This window comes from Leucoraja erinacea, chromosome 20, assembly GCF_028641065.1.
Source record: "Leucoraja erinacea ecotype New England chromosome 20, Leri_hhj_1, whole genome shotgun sequence".
Taxonomy (NCBI): Eukaryota; Metazoa; Chordata; class Chondrichthyes; order Rajiformes; family Rajidae; genus Leucoraja; species Leucoraja erinaceus.
The window spans coordinates 35,917,437-35,938,554 of record NC_073396.1 but is presented as its reverse complement, the minus strand read 5'-3'; the positions used below and the strand labels follow the sequence as shown (position 1 = coordinate 35,938,554).

General features: G+C 43.9%; 1 protein-coding gene across 1 annotated transcript in view; it reads right to left on the bottom strand.

Annotated features, from left to right (window-relative positions):
* The window catches only part of LOC129707083 (bMERB domain-containing protein 1-like), a 58,545-nt gene extending 58,093 nt beyond the window's left edge, over positions 1–452 (bottom strand). Inside the window, exon 1 of the mRNA XM_055651861.1 lies at positions 229–452. Coding sequence (XP_055507836.1) covers positions 229–334 — 106 coding nt within the window. The 5' untranslated portion in view covers positions 335–452. The remainder of the gene's footprint in view (positions 1–228) is intronic.
* Positions 453–21,118: the final 20,666 nt, after the last annotated feature.

Genomic DNA, 21,118 nt, shown 5'->3' with positions numbered 1-21,118 from the left:
TTCCCAATGTAACTGTCCCCGTGAACATGACCAGAGCGCCGGCTGAGATGAAATACTGCTGGTGGATTCTTACACAGAGACTGAGCAATAACCAAGGTTACTGGACACTAATTCTGGGCGCACATCATCGTGAGCTGCATCCATCTATGTCCTGTAATTTCCCCCCATAATAAAGCAGAGCCGCGAGTATAACATGGACTGGTAGTCCATCCACAGGCGAGTACTTGCCTTTCCCCACCGTAAGTCTGCTCCACTCGGTCTCTTCCACCGCCCCATAGCTTCTCAGCGACCGCTTGCTGTCGAGGGAGGCTGAGGGCGATGTCTTCAGCTCCATGGTTCAGCTCGCTGTCTGCCGCTCACTCCATACCGCCGGCCGCTGCGCTGCAGGTCCCGCTGGTACAAGGCTGTGTGTGGCAGCAGTGGGCTGGCGAGGGGGAGGCGGCTTGGTCGGAGGCTGAGCTGAGCCGGCACTACGCATGCTTACAGCTCCCCGGCTGAGTACCAATATCAAGAAGCGGGGATGCCTCATAAGCCAAAGCAGAGTGCAAACCTGTTGTGCAGGAAGGAACTGCAGACGCTGCTTTAAACCGAAGATAGACACAAAATGTTGGAGTAACTCAGCGGGACAGGCAGCATATATGGAGAAAATAAATGGGTGACGTTTCAGGTCGAGACCCTTCTTCAGACCCGAAACATCTCCCGTTCCTTCTCTCCAGAGATGCTGGCCGTCCCGCTGAGTTACTCCAGCATTTTGTGTCTATCTTCAGAGTGCCAACCGGTTGTGCAATCAGACAAATCCTTTACTGGCTCTCTCTTGCTACCTTAATTCACCTCCCTCCAACAAGCTCCCCGACCTTCATCACCTCCACACCAGATCTAAGTTCACACCCGCCTTAGTCGTCCAGTGACACTTGGAACCTAAGCTCCAGAGCATCCGTGGTCCTGCACTTGAGGGACACAGAGGGAATGTGTAGGAAGGAACTACAGATGCTGGTTTACACCAAAGACAGACACAAAATGCTGGAATAACTCAGCGGGACAGGCAGCATCTCTGGAGAGAAGGAATGGGTGATGTTTCACTACACTACACTAGACTAACCATCCAGCACAGTGAGGCCATCAGAACCCTGGAACACAAGTGCAGGATAAATGTGAGCAGGCCTTTCTGCAGTCTGCCCTGCCACATGCGGTGAGGTCGTTTTCTGCCTCAATAGCCAATAATGTATTGGTCTGTGTTTGGAATGAACACAACTAAGACTTACTGTGGTGGAGAATTCCAAAGCTTCACCATCTCCTCAGTGAAGACATTTCCTGGCCTTCTCCTGGTTCTGAAACTGTTGCCACCCAGCCACGTGAAACAGCTAGCCTGCATCAACCCTGGCAAAGGCCATCAAGAACTTTTATATCTTTTGATGAGATCTCTCATGCTTCTAAGCTCTAGAAAGTGCTCTTCCAGTCTATTTAATCTTTCATTACATGGAGAATTCTACCTGCGCCCTCATCCCTGGAACCAATTTAGTAACTCTTTATTTTGTGACAAGTACCTTCTTTCTTAGGTAAGGTGACCAAAGCGGTCTACAATTTTCCAGATGCGTCCTCATCAAATACTACAAACTATGCGCCATGGTACTCCATGGTACACTATCTGCCAAGTACCCACGTGTTCACTCATCTTGTTCCTCCCCCTTAAAACATATTCACCTCCATACTCACTGCCCCATTTTGTCTAGTATCATTAGCAAACTCTGAAAGATGATATTTGGTCCCCTTAGCCAATACATTGATATGTATTGTGGAAGCCTGGGCCCAGCACTGAACCACTCTGACAAACGCAGTCTCTCAATCCCAGATCACGTTTTTTTGCTTTTCAGTCACTGACTAATTCATGGTCCATGTCAGTACATTACTCTGTACTCCATGCACTCTAAACCTGTTGAGCAACCTTTGTGTGGGAGCTTATTGAATGCCTTTTTAAAAGGGCAGCACAGTGTTTAGATGATATCAGTGCTTGGTTTTGTTGGTTGAGCACTTATCTTGGTGTTATAGCACGAGTATTGTATGCTTTAATAGTGATTGTGAATGCACATAATCTTTTTCCCAGTGGAGGATTTATGAAGGCATACATTTACGATGGGTGTGGAAAGATTTAGTAGGAACCTGAGGGGCAACTTTTTCACCCAGAGGGTAGTGAGTAGAAGGAATGAACTGCCCAATGAAATAGTTGATCCAAGTACAAGAACAGCATTTAAAAGACACTTGGGTAGCTACATGGATAGGAAAGGTTTAGAGGGATATAGGCAAATAGAACTAGTTTGGGTGGGGCATCTTTGTCAGCATAGATAAATTGGGCCGAAGGGCCTGCATGATGTACTGTATGATGCTACCACCCTATGAAACACAGCCATATGTCAAGTTTGCTATTGACGTGAAGATGACAATGCAATGGAAGGATGAATTCTGCTGCAAAAGATTTCCAGTATATATCCAGTAATCCTGATATCATTCAATTTTGAACTAATACAAATAGATCAGAGTGCTATCTAAATATAAGAATATAAATCTAAACCTAAATACAGCAATGACCCATCACATTCAGGTACAGAAATTATGGCACGGGGGTAGAGCTGCTGTCTTACAGCGCATGCAGTGCAGGCGACCCAGGTTTGATCCTGACTAGGGTGCTGTCTGTACAGAGTTTATACGTTCTCCCCGTGACTGCGTGGGTTTACTCCCAGATCATCGGTTTCCTCCCACACTCCAAAGATGTACAGTACAGGATTGTAGGTTAATTGGCTTGGCATAAATGTAAATTGTTGTTTGTGTGTGTAGGTAAGTGTTGGCGTGCGGAGATCACTGTTCGGTATGGACTCGGTGGGCTAAAGGGCCTGTGTCAGTGCTATATCTCTAAGCTGAACTGAACTAAAATTGATCAAAAGTCTACTAAAGCTGTCCACATACCTAGTGGGCCAGAATATAGAGATTTGACAAAGCTCTATTTAGAACACCCTGCTTCATTCTGGGCACTGCATCTTAGAAAGGGTGCATAGGTTTGGAGAATGTTCAATATAAACTTATGTGTTGTTAAAAAATATATGGTGTTCTTTAGATAGAAATGTGGTCTAAAAGTTAGAGCCAGACATCTCAACTGTTCATTTCAGAATAAATCTTTATGCAATGTGGTAGAATATTGAATTATCATTCCAGTAAAATGGAATTTAATGCTAAAGTCAATTGCTGCTTATAAATGTGAGCCTCATACATTTCTATTAATTAGATGTCCATGGAAAAGGCATATATATAGTAAGTTAAGTTATAGTTCATCCATGTCAAAGTGAAAATGGCTGGATAATTATATAGTTCAGTGTATAAAATCATAATAGATCGTGTAGATGCACAGAGTCTCTTGCCCAGAGTAGGTGACACGAGAACCAGAGGACATAGGTTTAAGGTGAAGGGGAAAAGAATTAATAGGAATCTGATGGGTAAATTTTTCACACAAAGGGTGGTGGGTGTATGGAACAAGCTGCCAGAGGAGGTAGTTGAGGCAGGGACTATCCCAACGTTTAAGAACCAGTTAGACAGGTACATGGATAGGACAGGTTTGGAGGGATATGGACCAAGCGCAGGCAGGTGGGACAAGTGTAGTTGGGATATGTTGGCCGGTGTTGGCAAGTTGGACCGAAGGGCCTGTTTCCACACTGTATCATCCTATGACTCTATGACCTCTTGCTTTTATTTGCCCACAAGAATTTGTAAGTTGAGGTGTTGCCAATGTTGCAAAGGTGTTTGGGTAGTCACAGTGGCACTGTGGTAAAGTTGCTGCTTTACAGCAAATGCAGGGCCGGAGACCTGGGTTCGATCCCGATTACGGGGGCTGTCTGTAAAAGAGTGTGTATATTCTCCTCGTGACCTGCGTGGGTTTTCTTTGAGATTTCCGGTTTCCTCCCACATTCCAAAGACGTGTATGTTAATTGGCTTGGTAAATGTAAAAATTGTCCCTAGTGGGTGTAGGATAGTGTTAATGTGCGAGTATCGCTGATCAGCGCGGACACGGTGGGCCGAAGGGCCTGTTTCCGTGCTGTATCTCTAAACTTAACTAAATATGGTCAACAAACATAGGGTGATGATGGAATGAATGAGAGTGGGTGCAAGTTAGGCACTGAGTAGCAAAGTTTCGGATGCATTCAGATTGAAGGAGGATACAAGGGTTCCTTCACGATTCCTATTATAAGAAAATCGTTGATAAAAGTAGGCATGACCATTTATGGTTCATAAGCTGTTGGTCCAATGGCATATGGAGAAACAGAAAGTGGCAAAGAGGTATTAATAATTTGAGAGCAAGGCAGAAATAATTGGAGATGGAAAGGGTAATTGTGATCATCCATTATGTCCAAATAAAGATGGGCCAGGATATTTTCCACCTTGGGTTTGGAGGAGCAGAAGATATAAGGGTACGTGAATCCCTGAGGTTAGAGAGGAAATTCCAGAACTTGGAGCCTCGACGGCTAAAGGCATGGCTACCAGCATGAGAGTGAGTAAACATGAGGTGATCAGAGACCAGAATTGATGAAGCATAGATAATTTGGAGACTGGTGAACAAAGAGAAGAGAAACCGTGAAGGGATTTGAAAAATGGGATGAGAACTTATAATTAAGGTGCTAATTATCGAGTGAGTCAGGTTAAAGGCAGGGAGATAGTCCTGCTGAGAACTACGCATTGGCTACAATGCATAGTGCATTTGCGCTATGGAGTCACAGCAGATGACATTTCCTTAAATTGATGTCCCTCTCCAATTATTTTTCCCATTCTCTTAAACAATGTAAGTCTCTTTGCTGCTTTCTTTTTCCACCCACGCACACTATTCACTGTGAACTAAAGACAAAAACACACACACACACACACACACACACACACACACACACACACACACACACACACACACACACACACACACACACACACACACACACACACACACACACACACACACACACACACACACACACACACACACACACACACACACACACAAAATTCAATGTTTGTGGGTGGAAAAGGAGTCAATAGTTGTGAATTTTCCTTGCGTGCTTTGACCGCGGTTTTGCAGAAGTGTGGACATCACTGGAAGACAAATGGAAATGTATCTGACCTCTCACTTCACTGCCGTACTTACTCTTGAGGCTGGCTGGTTCAGTTTGATATGTGGTCCCTCAGGTTTACATAGCTGGCTCATCTGGTGAGGCCCCATTCTTTGACATCTGCCAATCCTCACCATAGAATGCAAAGTGAGCTAAGATTTTTTTCTTTACATCACTACCGTACATTAACAATCCTAATGTTCATATTTCACGATGACATAAAATTAATCTTTTTAATACGTTTTAAAATAAATGTATTACCTCTTACTTGGTTTAATACATATTTAATCTTTATGATTTTTGTAATCAATTTCAACAGTTTTTAAAGCGCTCTCTTTGTCAAAGACATTATAAACTGCAAAGCAAATTATTTTCAGCGTAAGGTAACAAAGGTCCTCCAGTATGAAGTGTCAAAGGTTGAGCAGTGTCTGGGAGAGGCGGAATACACAAACCAGTCAAAATAAAAGTTTGAACATATCTGAAGCCTTTTACACACTATTTGACGAAAGAGGTATAAATCCTTGTTTCCACCCCTGCATTCAGGCCATAACTGTGTGAAATTTGTAAAAAAAATAACAAAAGATTTGGGCTGTATGTATATTTTTGTACTCGTTTGCACTCGGGAAACTAACTTTGTGTCAGCCACAGAAGCAAGGCCTCACGATCACTGGGAGGCTGTATATAGGCTGGGTCTGCAGGGCTATACGACAGGTGAGGATGGCCAGTGAGGCACGTCAAGCACACTAACTATTGTCTTTAGTGGGCAGATAAAGTTTGCTGCGAGTTGGGACACAGGCAGCAACGTTTTGGATGACTGCAGTGGTACAGATGGCGGAACTAAAGATCTGACGTGGGTTGCATTTAAACTTTCATGGCCTGGATAGAGGTTTCAGCAGCAGATGAGTTGAGACCAGGTGGCATCAGATAATGTCATGGAGGGGGAAATGGACAGTCTACGTGTTGGTAAAATAATAAATTGTATTCTTGCTTCTTTTTTATACAGGCACCTCACGTTTTACGCTGAAGCTAGTGCTTGAATAGCAGTGTGTAATTCGTAAAGCACGTAAATCAAATATATGCCAGGCCCCGCACATGCCTACGCTGCCATACGGCATGAATGTGAGCACAGTAATCCAAAAATAGGATCACATAAATTAAATTTCGGTAGTGATTACACAAGTGCATTATTCTAAAGCGCCTTATTGCATAAATCAAGTAAATGTAAACCACAAGGTGCCTGTAATAATAATAATAATATTATTATTATTATTATTATTATTATTATTATTATTATTATTATTATTATTAATCATAATAACAATTATTATTATTTTAAAAAGCTGATAGTGATCTTCAGTAATATTTAAGAAGGAACTGCAGATGTTTAAGAAGGAACTGCAGATGCTGGAAAAATCGAAGGTAGACAAAAATGATGGAGAAACTCAGCGGATGGGGCAGCATCTATGGAGCGAATGAATAGGCGATGTTTCGGATCGAGACCCTTCTTCAGACTGATGTAGGGGTTGGAGGGGGCGGGAAGAAGGGTTATATGCACTCTTCTAATTGGGAGAAATTTAATTTCCCAATCAGCAAAGTGTACTGTATGAACCAAACAATGTACGTGACTTATTTTTAAGAGAAAGGTGCCACTTGGGTTAAATATTTGGCTCGTGTTTCTTATGGGATGAGCTGACAAATGCTAGGTTCCTATTCCAGAAAGTTATGATGATGAATTCAAAGAAAAACTCATTAATGGATTCTCAGGTTGCGTGGAACACTCACTCACCTCACCACAAATTCTGGATTTACTTCCCTTAAAAATAAGTCACTTACATGTTTTGGTATTCCCTAACCCCATAAAAGAGTGACTATTCCACCTGCAAATATGCACCAAAGACTCACAGTTAATCTGTCCCAATTACAAGAGTGCTTAAACTAACTGAAGACCATTATCAGTTTTTTTAATGAGAAGAAGAATATAAACAAGAAACAATCCAAAATCATTTTTTTCTCTAGGAGAATATGAAGAAGGGGAATATGTAGAATCTCAGGAGAACATGAAGCTCAACTACCATAGATCAGGATAGACACAAATGCTGGAGTAACTCAGCAGGACAGGCAGCATCTTTGGATCTCTGAATGGGTGATGTTTCAGGTTGAGACCCTTCTTCGGTCTCGACCCAAAACATCACCCATTCCTTCTATCCAGAGATGCTGCCTGTCCCGCTGAATTACTCCACCATTTGTGTCTATCTTCGGTTTAAACCAACATCTGCAGTTCCTTCCTACACACCATAGATCAGGTATTTGCAGTTTAATTCCCAAGCCTCGTGAAGGATTAAATCTAAGAGGTATAATCTAATTTTGCTGCACAATGTATTTTTAAAAATTGAAAAGAATATAATTTATGTTTATGGTAGGTCAAGACAAATTTTAAATGTACTGTAGCTTGAAATTCCCATTAAAATAATGTTCCACAAGCTGCCCGTAGCAAATTTAAAGATTTACGTTCTGCAATATAGCTGTTACTCTAATGCCATGTCTAAGTCACGACGGAAAATCCATTAAGATAGAATAACACAAAGTTACTTGTCCATGATATCTCCACCTTAACAAATGCAATTTCCCACTCTGTAGGTGTGTTAAGGAATACATTTGCAAACAAAAATAAATCTGAAATTGATAAACAAGGTAGAGATGATATTACCCAGAAATGTCTATTGTGTATTCTGCAGTGGTAACTGAATGAGATATGGTATCCAACAAATACTGAACTGTAAACAACATTACCTGTTATCCCCTTGAAATATAAACTGTCACAGAAAGGTCTGAATACCTGGAGATACCAGTCATAAATAAAGCAATCTGCCTTTGTGAAGGTCAAAATGGTTAACTAAATCCCTCTGCAATTGGATCCTCGACTTCCTCATTCACAGACCACAGTCTGTTCGTATTGGTGGAAATGTATTAGCCGCGATAACAATCAGCCTGGGAGCACCTCAAGGCTGCGTGCTCAGCCCCTTGCTGTACTCACTCTATATGCATGACTGCGTAGCCGGTCACACTGTGAACTCCATCATCAAGCTCGCTGATGACACCACTGTTGTGGGACGTATCACTGATGGGGATGAGTCAGAGTATAGAAGAGAGATCGAGCAACTGTCCATATGGTGCCAGCGCAATAACCTGGCCCTCAACACCAGCAAAACCAATGATCTGATTGTGGACTTTGGAAAGAGTAGGATGGGGCCCCACAGCCCTGTTTATATCAAAGGGTCGATGGTTGAAAGGGTCAAGAGCTTCAAATTCCTGGGCGCACACATCTCTGAAGATCTTTCCTGGTCCAGGAACACTAATACAATCATCAAGAAAGCTCATCAGCGCCTCTACTTCCTGAGAAGATTACGGAGAGTCGGTTTGTGAAGGAGGACTCTCTCTAACTTCTACAGGTGCACAGTAGAGGGCATGCTGACCGGTTGCATCATGGCTTGGTTCAGCAACTTGAGCGCCCTGGAGAGGAAAAGACTACAAAAAGTAGTAAACACTGCCCAGTCCATCATCGGCTCTGACCTTCCTTCCATCGAGGGGATTTATCGCAGTCGCTGCCTCAAAAAGGCTGGCAGTATCATCAAAGACCCACACCATCCTGGCCACACACTCATCTCCCTGCTACCTTCAGGTAGAAGGTACAGGAGCCTGAAGACTGCAACAACCAGGTTCAGGAATAGCTACTTCCCCACAGCCATCAGGGTATTAAACCTGGCTCAGACAAAACTCTGATTATTAATAACCCATTATCTGTTATTTGCACTTTATCAGTTTATTTATTCATGTGTGTATATATTTATATTATGGTATATGGACACACAGATCTGTTTTGTAGTAATTGCCTACAATGTTCTGTGTGCTGAAGCAAAGCAAGAATTTCATTGTCCTATACAGGGACACATGACAATGAACTCACTTGAACTTGAACTTGAAATACAATGTAACGCTATTAATTACCATTTCATTTCAAAGGAAGCCATACTGATTACCACAATAAAACCCAATATTTTCACGGAAATTCATAAGATAATCAGAAGTTCATAGATAAATCACTAAAATAAGTAGTTAAAATGTTAAAATTCAACTAGAATTTCAACATCAACAACTTGGAATTCTAGAACGCTGATCTTCCATAAATTAAGAAGCAATATTTCGGCATACAAGAACAAATGGATAAAGTAATGACACCTGAACATTTTAATAGCTTTTTGTCGCTGTAAAGAATGAAACTGACTTATAAAAGGTTTTGCTCTCCTGAAAACTAATGTTGGACAATTTCCAACGTTCCTATAACTTATCAATGGTGCCATTACTGTTTCAGTTCCTTTCTATGAAGATCGAGTTTTGTTTCAGATTTACAGGCACTTCTTTCAGCACTGGTAGTAACAGAGGGTCTCAACCTGAAACGTCACCCATTCCTTCTCTCCGGAGATGCTGCCTGTCCCGCTGAGTTACTCCAGCATTTTGTGTCTATCTACAGAGCAACGCTCTGTTTGGTTTAACACGTGCATCCAGACCAGGTGACACCCTGAAAGTATAACTGAGAGCAGACGTAACCTCACACACATCAGTCCTCTCTTCATCCTCTGCAAGGTGAAAATATTAAGAAAAAATTATAAACGAAACACAATTGTTTTGTGAGCCTTTTCTCCATGCCAGATTATTTGAGGAAGTCAAAGAGAGGATGGATTTGAAGAATTTTACATTGACGGAAAATACTACCATCACAATAACAACAGAAAGTGAGAACAAAGGTTAGGACAAAATGTGTTGGAAGAAACACAGAAATATGGAAAATAGGTGCAGGAGTAGGCCATTCGGCCCTTCGAGCCTGCACCGCCATTCAATATGATCATGGCTGATCATCCAACTCAGTATCCAGTACGTTCCTTCTCTCCATACCCCCAGATCCCTTTAGCCACAAGGACCACATCTAACCCCCTCTTAAATATAGCCAATGAACTGGCCTCAACCACCTTCTGTGGCAGAGAATAGTAAGATTAAATGAGTACTTACCAGTATGAAGTTTGATCTGTATTTTATGAGGAGTTACGGTGAGGTATTACGTGAAGATCCCAGCCCAGTGCGCAGGTGCGGCATATTTCGAAGCAGCTGTGTGAAATCACAGGATAGACACAATATTTGAAGTAAGATAGTAAAGATCATGAGACATCAGTTTATTAGTTTGATCTATATATTGAGGGTGGGAGCGGAGGGCACGTAATACCTCACCGTAACTCCTCATAAAATACAGATCAAACTTCATACTGGTAAGTACTCGTTTAATCTTACTATTTTACTTCGGAGTCACGTGAGTGATTCCGTGAAGACTTCAAAGGTCTGTGATTTCAAACCGTGTAACAGTTTTTAATTTCACTCACTGCCGAAGTTTTTGAGGGAGGAAGTGTTATCGTAATCAACCAGTGGATCTGCTTTCACAAGAAACAGAAAGGTATTTGCTAACAATAGCAACATAAAGAGCTCCCCTGAGCTTAAATTAATATTGCAGTTTGTAATATTCTTTCTGCAATTAAATCAGGTTTATCAACGGTTTATAATAAAAAATGTTCTGAACGTCGTTCCCTTGACCATTCTGCCGTATTGAGAATGTGGTCAATCGGGATGTCCATTCGTTCAGCCGCTGATATCAATGCTGCCCTAGTGGAATGGGATTAAAATGTATTATTAGCTATTCCGGCAGCTTTCAGTACCTGTTTGAGCCACCTTGGAGTGGTTGGCTCGTACCCCGTCTTGGGGTTTCTGTGGTTGACCCATAGGCTTTCCTCTCCCTCTAAGATTGTGGGTTGTGTCTATATATTGTAGTAGATGGGTCACCACACTCAACCTGGACTCTGGTGGGTAGGCCCGGAATCCCACCAGTGAATTGGGCGTTCCTGGTCCATATAGCCATATAACGATTACAGCACGGAAAGCACAGGCGATCTCGACCCTACTAGTCCGTGCCGAACTCATAATCTCGCCTAGTCCCATATACCTGCGAGTTAGATTTTTACCAGACCTAGAATATGAACGTGATGCGTCTGGGGTAATCACCATGTTATCCAGTCTAGTTTTATGGAGTGACTGGACTCTGTGAGCGTGTACGAGAGCCATAAGCATGAGCGTTTTTAACATAGATTGAGCAAGCTGAGGGATCTGGCTGGTGCCATTCTCTGAGATATGTCAATATCACACCAATATCCCATACATGGGTATACCAGGGTTTTTTTTTTTTTAGGTATCTATAATGATCCTAGTGTATGGGTATAAGATAGTTAGCATCTTCCATATCAATGCTCCCCATAGGTATCCTTTGGAGATCAGATGTCTGGCAGTGACAAAAACCCGTCTCCATCTTAAAGTGTATATACTCAACAGATTTATTTAGTGATATTAGATCAATGATGATGCTACATTCACCATCTTTTGTAGTTTTGGTGAATATATTCGATACAAATTCCAATGGTTCATGTTTACTCCCATGATCCGTTTAGTAATGAGCCTTTCTAGTTCAGCTTGACCTTCTCACTTCTCTTTCTTAGAGGGAGAAAATGCCCTTTGGGCGCATTGCTGAACTGGCGGTAATATGCCCAATTTGAATTCGTTTTTATCCACTAATACTGTTGAGTATATTTTAGTTATTTGTGACAGCATCCCATGCTTTATCAACAAGTGTAAATGCCCCCCCCCGCAGTTAGTAGAACACCCTTATTTAGTGTAAACTGGGAGGAACCAGACTACCTACCTCCATGTTTATTGTTTTTTCATGAAGGCCTAGTTTGCTGGTATGCTGGTGCTGTCGGTGGGGCGGCGCATTTTCCCACGGCTCCGCTCTGGGCCCCTGTCTAAAAAGAACTTTGGGGGTAATGTGAAGCGGTCGCCAGGCTTTCACCAGTCCTTGTTTGATATTGCTGGTGGATGCCGAGGGGTGCTGCCAGCTGGGTGTTGGATGCGATGTCCTGCTCGTTCCATGGCCTGCCCTCATGAGGCGCACAGGTTTAGCTGCCTCTCTTCCCGCAGCAGCGGTTTGCATAGCCCCGTATATTTGGGGTTGCGGGCAGGTCTTATATGCACCATTGTTCAGTCGAGTATCCCAAATTTGGGAACATCTTAGGCGTCAGCACCCTGGTAGTGCAACGGGATAGTCTCATCCTGGGAGAACCACCTTGGTGATCATGGCGTCTCGCCTGCCAGGTGAGTATGATCCGTGGAAAACGAGCAAAGGCGGTAACATCTTGACCCTTCTGTTAGGAGCTTCAGAATTCGCTGCTTTTAGCTCTTGTCTGCGAGTCTGCTGACCCAGCTGCCTGCGGATTTGCCTCTAGAAAGGCCTGCTCCTGCAGGGCTTTGTTGGGAAGATGGTCGCGTGGAGGAGCCATGTAGTGGCCCACGACACCCAGTAGCTCTTCCTGATCCTGCTCCCCTGGCATACTGCTGTTCTCGTCCACCTGCCCAGCGTTTAAGCCAGCCCAGCCCTGGCCTCCTTAGCTAGCCTCAAAAGAGGGAGCAAAAGGGTGTGCTATAAATTGGAGGAGGCATAGCTCAAACTCCGCTGTTGCATCAATCCCTCGTCAAGGGAGATGGCTAGTGCAATAGCACTGGGGTAGGAGTGTCAGCTCCCTTGGCATTCAGCCAGTGCCCCTTTTTTCCTGGAGGTTTTGAACTCCATGACCTCCTCTGGCTTGGGGAGACAGACATTCTTATTTTTGCTGTCTCCAACCTGTTCCAGTTTTGGAGGAAGTTGGCTCCTGTAGAACCTGTAAATTGGTAAGATTTTTGTCTTACCTGTATGTAGAGGCTGCCTGCCGTTTTTCAGGCGGCATTGTAGCGGTTCCCGGGCGGCGATTCTCCTTGTCAGGGGTCTGCTGGGCTGCCGGTCGGGTTTTTAAATTTCCCGCCGGTCCGTTGCTGTTAATCAAACAGCTGTTCAATGGACCGGCATCAGCGCAGCTCCCTGCAGCGGTCCGCAGCCTGTGCGGTCCCGTTAGCGCCTTTCCCCCTCCACTGTCGGCTCCTTCACTGGAGTCGAACGGGGGCCGCTTCCTCTCTACTTTGCTCCCCCTGGAGCAAAAAAACCACAAGGCCCGATTAAGGTAAGTACTTACCTCACGTCCTTGGATGCGGGAGCTGCCGACTCCCGCTGGCCGCGTTGCACAGCTGTGCGATAATGCCGCACCTGCGCACTGGGCTGGGATCTTCACGGAATCACTCACGTGACTCCGAAGTAAAATTCAACAGATTAACCACTCTCCGTGTGAATGTTTTTTTCTCATCTCTCATCTCATGACTTCCTCCTTATCCTCAAACTGTGACCCCTTGTCCTTGACTTCCCCAACATCGGGAACAATCTTCCTGCATCTAGCCTGTCCAACCACTTAAGAATTGTGTAAGTTTCTATAAGATCCCCCCTCAATCTTCTAAATTCTAGCGAGTACAAGCCAAGTCTATCCAATATTTCTTCATATGTAAGTCCTGACATCCCAGGAATCAGTCTGGTGAACCTTCTCTGTACTCCCTCTATGGCAAGAATGTCTTTGCTCAGATTAGGAGACCAAAACTGTATGCAACGGAAGGAACTGCAGATGCTGGTTTAAACGGAAGATAGACACAAAAAGCTGGAGTAACACAGCGGGACAGGCAACATCTCTGGAGAGACTGAAGAAGGGTCTCGATCCAAAACGTCACCCATTCCTTCTCTCCAGATTTGCTCCCTGTCCCACTGAGTTACTCCACGATTTTGTGTCTAGCAGAGGTAAGGATGATGTTTCATACCTAGCTTAGAGGATTGATAAAAATAAAGGATGGTGGATATTGTCATCTGTGGATATTTTTTACCGTTCTTGTTTCCTAAATTATTAAAGTATCGTAAACCAAAAAAACTGTACTTATTTGAGACCAAATAAAATAGGCCATCATCGCAGTCCGTTAACAACAAAAATTGCTGCATTGAGATTTTATACTAGACTTCTCGCATGAAAGCAATTCACATGTAATTTTAAGCCATGGCTGCTTGCTTTCAGATATGTCAACTTTTCTTTCCTAACCTGCCTCCCACCACCGCCCCCTCAAACACCCAATACCTATTCTGATACCAGATGGTGAATTCAACCTTCCTGGCTGCACCCCTGGTCAAGTAAACACTGACAAGTTCAGAATCATAGTTTCCTAATAGAACACGAATCTCCCTCTGTACAACTTACAGACGTATGAGGGAATACAATGCTCAGCTTCTATTTATTAACTCATCAATATAGGCAACCTTAATTTAACCCTACCTCCAATTGAATCTATGAATTAATTAGCCACCCAACTTCTTTAAGATTGCAGGAACAAGGAACTGCAAGTGCTGGTTTTCAAAAAAAGAAACAAAGTGCTGGAGTAACTCAACGGGTCAGGCAGCACCCATGGGGAACATAGATACAGAGTGTGTAGGAAGGAACTGCAGATGCTGGTTTAAACCGAAGATAGACGCAAAATGTGTGAGTAATAATAAAGCTTTTATTTCAGACACAGGTCCATATAACACATCATACAGTATAAGGAGATACAAAAAATACATACAAAATTGCATATTAGCCTATAAGATATATAAGCTATTGCACCAATGCCATCTTAGCCTAGAAGTGAATCTATAGCAGCTTTTCAGAGGGCTGACTAGGGCTTCAGTTCTGTGGTTCTCTGACTTGTCCAGGCGACACATAAAACTAAACATCAGCTGTCTTAAGAGTGCCTCACAGGTTGGCACTCTAGTGGACACAAACAATTGACTGGCACTATGCCACCTAGAGACATGAAGCAGCAACCTCATTGCATCATTGTATGCTACCTTGAGCCTCTGCATACTCTTTTTCTTATAGTTAGACCACAATTGAGCAGTATATAACGGTGTGATGTAGGTTCTGAACAAGGAACACTTCACATGGTCAGAGCACATAGAAAACTTCCTTATAAGTATGTGAGCTTGAAAATAAATTTTACAGCGCTGTCGGTAGAGGTCTTTGTCATCCGTCCAGTCATCAGATATGACATGACCTAAGTATTTAATTTCCTCACACACAGTTAGAGGACTGTCTGACAAATAAAAGGTCGGAAAAGTTGATTCCCTGTCCTCAGCGCTTCTAACTACCATTATGCGGCTTTTCTTAGCGTTATACTTTATGTCATAATCAAGGCCATACTGAGAGCACACCTTCAGCATCTGCTGCAGCCCAGCACTATATGGACAGAGCAGGACCAGGTTGTCTGCATACATCAGATGATTAACAATAGTGTTGCCCACAAGACAGCCAGTTTTTAACCTATTTAACTGATTTGACAATTCGTCCATATAAACATTAAATAAAATAGGAGACAAAATTCCTCCTTGCCGCACTCCGTTACTAACACAGAATGGAGCAGATACGGCATTGGGGGTTCAGTATTGATGTGGATAGAGAACTGGCTGGCAAACAGGAAGCAAAGAGTAGGAGTAAACGGGTCCTTTTCACAATGGCAGGCAGTGACTAGTGGGGTACCGCAAGGCTCAGTGCTGGGACCCCAGCTATTTACAATATATATTAATGATCTGGATGAGGGAATTGAAGGCAATATCTCCAAGTTTGCGGATGACACTAAGCTGGGGGGTAGTGTTAGCTGTGAGGAGGATGCTAGGAGACTGCAAGGTGACTTGGATAGGCTGGGTGAGTGGGCAAATGTTTGGCAGATCCAGTATAATGTGGATAAATGTGAGGTTATCAATATTGGTGGTAAAAACTGGAAAGCAGACTATCATCTAAATGGTGGCCGACTAGCAAAAGGGGAGATGCAGCGAGACCTGGGTGTCAGGGTAAACCAGTCATTGAAAGTAGGCATGCAGGTGCAGCAGGCAGTGAAGAAAGCGAATGGTATGTTAGCTTTCATTGCAAAAGGATTTGAGTATAGGAGCAGGGAGGTTCTACTGCAGTTGTACAGGGTCTTGGTGAGACCACACCTGGAGTATTGCGTACAGTTTTGGTCTCCAAATCTGAGCAAGGACATTATTGCCATAGAGGGAGTGCAGAGACGGTTCACCAGACTGATTCCTGGGATGTCAGGACTGTCTTATGAAGAAAGACTGGATAGACCTGATTTATACTCTCTAGAATTTAGGAGGAGCGAGCAGGGGATCTTATAGAAACCGTACAAAATTCCGGAGCGGTGTGGCCGCCGGCACACAACATGCAGGAAGCGTCGCTGGATTTGGGGAAGCCAGGACCAGGGGTCACAGCCGGGGTTGGAGGATAACCGGGCCGCCCTTTAAAACCTCCGAGGCTGAGAATCCAGCGACTTTTTCACATGTTGTGTGTCGTGAATCTCCGGAACTCTCTGCCGCACGGGGTACCCGAGGCCAGCCCATCCCCGCTGGTATCCCAAGAGGGAGTTTAGATGTGGCCCTTGTGGCCGACATTCCCGGATCAGAGGGATGGAGAGAAGGCAGGTACGGGGCTACTGATTTGGATGATCAGCCATGATCATATTTGCCGGGGTCGGTGCCAGGCTCGAAGGGCCGAATGGCCTACTCCTGCACCTAATTTCTATGTTTGGAGTGTTTTCGACCATTGTCCCATTTAACCTTAAACGTTTGATGGGCACCCCAAAACACTAAACCACCACACTAAAATTTAGGGGGCCTCCAAACTATACTAGACAATTTTACAAACAATGAGTCATGATTAATTCTATCAAATGCCTTGGCAGCATCAATAAACTAAAAATACAGATCTACGAATTCAGGCTCCATTACCTGAACACAATCTCTTTAATGTCCGAAATCCGACACAGGTCAGTGTTCCATGCTTTCTTTTTGAACCCAAACTGATTGTCATTAGTAAGGACATACATTTCTAGCTTTGTCAACAGTATTCTCTCCAGTACTTTAGACAAGATACTGGCTAATGCAATAGGTCGATAATTGTCAATACTGTTGAGCCTACCAGCCTTGTCTTTAATCACAGGCACTAACATTACAGACATAATATCATTTGGCAAGACACCATGAACCAAACAACCATTAAAGCACATGGAAAGCAAGGGGCAGAGCTTATAGCTGGCATATTTTAGATGTTCTGCAGTAATGCAGTCCATACCACAGGCTTTGTTGTTATCCAACATGTTAATGGCATCATAGACATCTGCTGCCCTAACTATCATATCTGCTGAGAGATCAATATGTTCATGATTGATTCTAACTGGGTTACTTTTAACACAATTAAAAAGGTTACAGTAGTGCTCACGCCAAATCTCAGCTATTTTTTCTGGGCTACTAACACCTTCAATGTCAGACGGTAGGGGTGTTTTATTGTTATTCATTACTTTGACCTCTTTCCAGAAGTTAGTAAGGTTGTTGTTCTGTAGCTTTCTGGCAAGCGAGTCTGCTCTCATTGTGTTTTCATTTTTCTTAATAACACGAAGTGCATTTGTTTGTGCGTTTTTTCATATCTAGCAATGCCCCCTGTCTAGGCCTACCTGCCTCTGACCAGAGTCTAAAGGCCTCTCTTGCCTCAGCGTACTGCTCATTCACAAACTCATTCCACCCAGGTCTGATGTTGGGTACCTTACATCTGCTTTTACAAAAGGGATCACTGGAGGCATTGAGACATTTCACAATAACATCATACATGGCACAGAGTTTTTCAGCATGTTGCACATCCTTACAATTCATATCTGAGCACATTAGGGCCTCTTGAGGCAATGTAATATTATTTAAAAAACTGTCCGTTCGCAGTGAATATCCAGCCATAACCTCTCTGCTCAGTTTTGACCAGTCCAGTTTACTTGAGGAAGCAACATTATTATTACTGGACAGCAGGGGGACATTCTCAACATTTAACCGTGCAGCAATAGGTATGTGATCAGAGGTGGCAAGTTCATAACAAATCTCCACATTTCCCAGTGTGGCATGAGCATCAGCTGTGGTCACAATATGGTCTAGCCGAGATGCTGTGTGCCACGCCTCACTAACATAGGTAAAACTTGTGTCAGGCAACAGAGCTTTACTCGATAGAATTAGTTTAGACTCATTACAAAACTGCTGTAGGTGTGCTGCAAATAAAGATTTGCTATCTGACATGTCAGCATTAAAATCACCCATGACGTAGACACAGGATGAGCTGTTGACCTCTATGAAGGACTGAATAAAAGCTAACCTGTCCAGAAATTCGTCCTCATGCTCATATGATTCATACGGTGTATAAACATTTAAGACAGTAAATTTCTTTCCATTATAATTATACTCCAGCCCTATGGCCCAGTCAACATTTAGACGCACCACCTTCACCAGTGAATCATATTTGATGTTCCACAGTATAGCTACACCACCAGCTATCCTACCTCGAACCAGCCTCGTACTCTCCAGCCCCATGGAAGTTCATGTGTAGAGTGTGCAACTTATCCAGATCTTGTTTCGCCATCCAGGTTTCTTGCAGGCACAGAATGTCACATTGGTCTAGCAGTGTGTCCACCACCAAACGTCTTGATCTATCAGTAGCAGAATGTCCTACTCGCAAACCGCGAGTGTTTTATGAAACAACATGCATTTAATGTGTTTTGTCGCTCCCTGCGGAACAGCTGGCCTTCATCCCATCCTCGCCCACAGATGCGACAGGCACCCCAGCATCGTTACCGTGCAGCAGCTCCTCATCCTGAGAGCAAGGGGCATCCTCTGGACCAGACCAGTCTGCTCCTCTAAGGCGACGAGGCTCATAATAGCGTCGGACAAAAGACCCAGCGGGCCAAAGCTGCGGATCGTACAGCTCTGCCACATCATTACATTCAGCGGTGACACAGAAGGAGCTGAATCTACTCTGTGTTGTCTCTATTTTTCTACATATCACTTCCCGACCCAGTTTCATTTTTAAGTAGTCACTGAGAGTGTTGGCATCCACGCTGAGATCAAACTTTGTAGCAAATACCTTTACCATCTTTGTTTTGACAGCCAGTATATTGCTAACCACACCAGGCTAGGTGTAGGGCGTCGATGGTCGATAGTAACTTAGCGGGACAGGCAGCATCTCTGTGGAGAAGGAATGGGTGATGTTTCGGGTCGAGACTCTTCTTCAGATGCTAGGTTTTGGATCAGGATCCTTCCTCATAATAAGGAATGTTGGAGACGGCAGGACGGGTTGTTACCAGGAGGTGAGGACTCCTTATGATAGAAAAGGATCCAGAGTCAGAGGCACAGAAGAAGAGCTCTACATCATGGTGAACTTGCAACTTGGTGAGGTGTGAGTGCAGTAGAGATCTGACGATGGGTCCCGACCAAAAAAAGGCACCTCTTCATGTTCTCCAGGTCTAACCCGCTGAGCTGCTTCAGCACTGTGTCTTTCTTTGAGACAGCTTCTTTTGAAGAAACAACACCCATCAGGGATAAAGCAGCGGTTGGAATGATCTGGGGAATTTTGAAGTGCAAGGATAGATTTGCAGCACAGTCCATTTATTGCACCGATGGTAGTTGAATGGGTAATAAACAGTGGGTCTCCCTCAGTGAACCCATCACTAATCCAAGATAGGAACTGGAATTTCTGAGGTGTATTGCTGCTCGGCGAAGCAGATTGGTCATAGATTCTGGTACTTACAGGCCTTGCATAGGGGAACATTTCCTTCTTCTATATAATTAGTTGTAAGGTGCACGGGTCGGAAAGATGTCACCAGTTATGGAATCTGGTGAATGATGGAACGTCAGATCTGCCTCAACCACGCAATCCTCCTCCCCTGAATTTTATCTGGGTTCAATCTAGAGTGATATTTGATGGCCAACTACATGATGAAAATCTGTCCCAACATTTGTCATTTGCTGATGCTGGAAAATCAAAGGTATACAAAATGCTGGAGAAACTCAGTGGGTGCAGCAGCATCAACATCAACATCAATCTACATCGGTGAGACCAAGCGCAGGCTTGGCGACCGTTTCGCCGAACACCTCCACTCGGTCCGCATTAACCAAGCTGACCTCCCGGTGGCTCAGCACTTCAACTCCCCCTCCCATTCCGTATCCAACCTCTCTGTCCTGGGCCTCCTCCATGGCCAGAGTGAGCAACACCGGAAATTGGAGGAACAGCACCTCATATTCCGCTTGGGTGGTCTGCATCCTGGGGGCATGAACATTGAATTCTCCCAATTTTGCTAGCCCTTGCTGTCTCCTCCCCTTCCTACCTCTCCCACAGCCCTCGTGCTCCTCCTCCTCCTCCTCCTCCTCCTCCTCCCCCCTCCTCCTCCTCCTCCCCCTCCTCCTCCTCCTCCTCCTCCTCCTCCTCCTCCTCCTCCCTCCTTCCTCCTTCCTTTCTTCTCTCCCCCCCCCAACCATCAGTCTGAAGAAGGGTTTCGGCCCGAAACGTTGTCTATTTCCTTCGCTCCATTGCTAAAGCTCATGGAAATTCCATAAATATTTACTTTAACTCAGTGAAAGTTGCTTGCTTCCTTATTCTTCCTCCCCTCTTCAACACAATTTCTCTTCTTGCTCCCATATTCTGGGCGATTAATAAAGACTGGAGGCATTGCTCATGGTGAATCTTCTTCTTCTTGTGTATGGCGTGCACAGCCTAAAGTTGTTCTATTTGATCTATTGCTTGTGCACGTCGGGTTGATTGCATTAGTCAAAACAGGGTGGAGCAGGTGAAGGTTGCAATCTCCCACCCCGCTCATGGTGGATAAAAGTTCATTATATATCACAAAGGGAAAACTTGGAACTGTATGTTGCTCGAACAAATAATTCTGATAAATCATCAAAATGGCACTGGTGTATTGAAACCTGATCTCCATTTTATGTGTCTGAAGAAGGGTCTCGACCCGAAACATCACGCGTTCCTTCTCTCCAGAGATGCTGCGCTGAGTTACTCCAGCTTTTTGTGTCTATATCTCCATTTTTTAGAAGTATTCATCTGAACTTCTGAATTCTGCAAAATTTGTTGTGTGAAAGC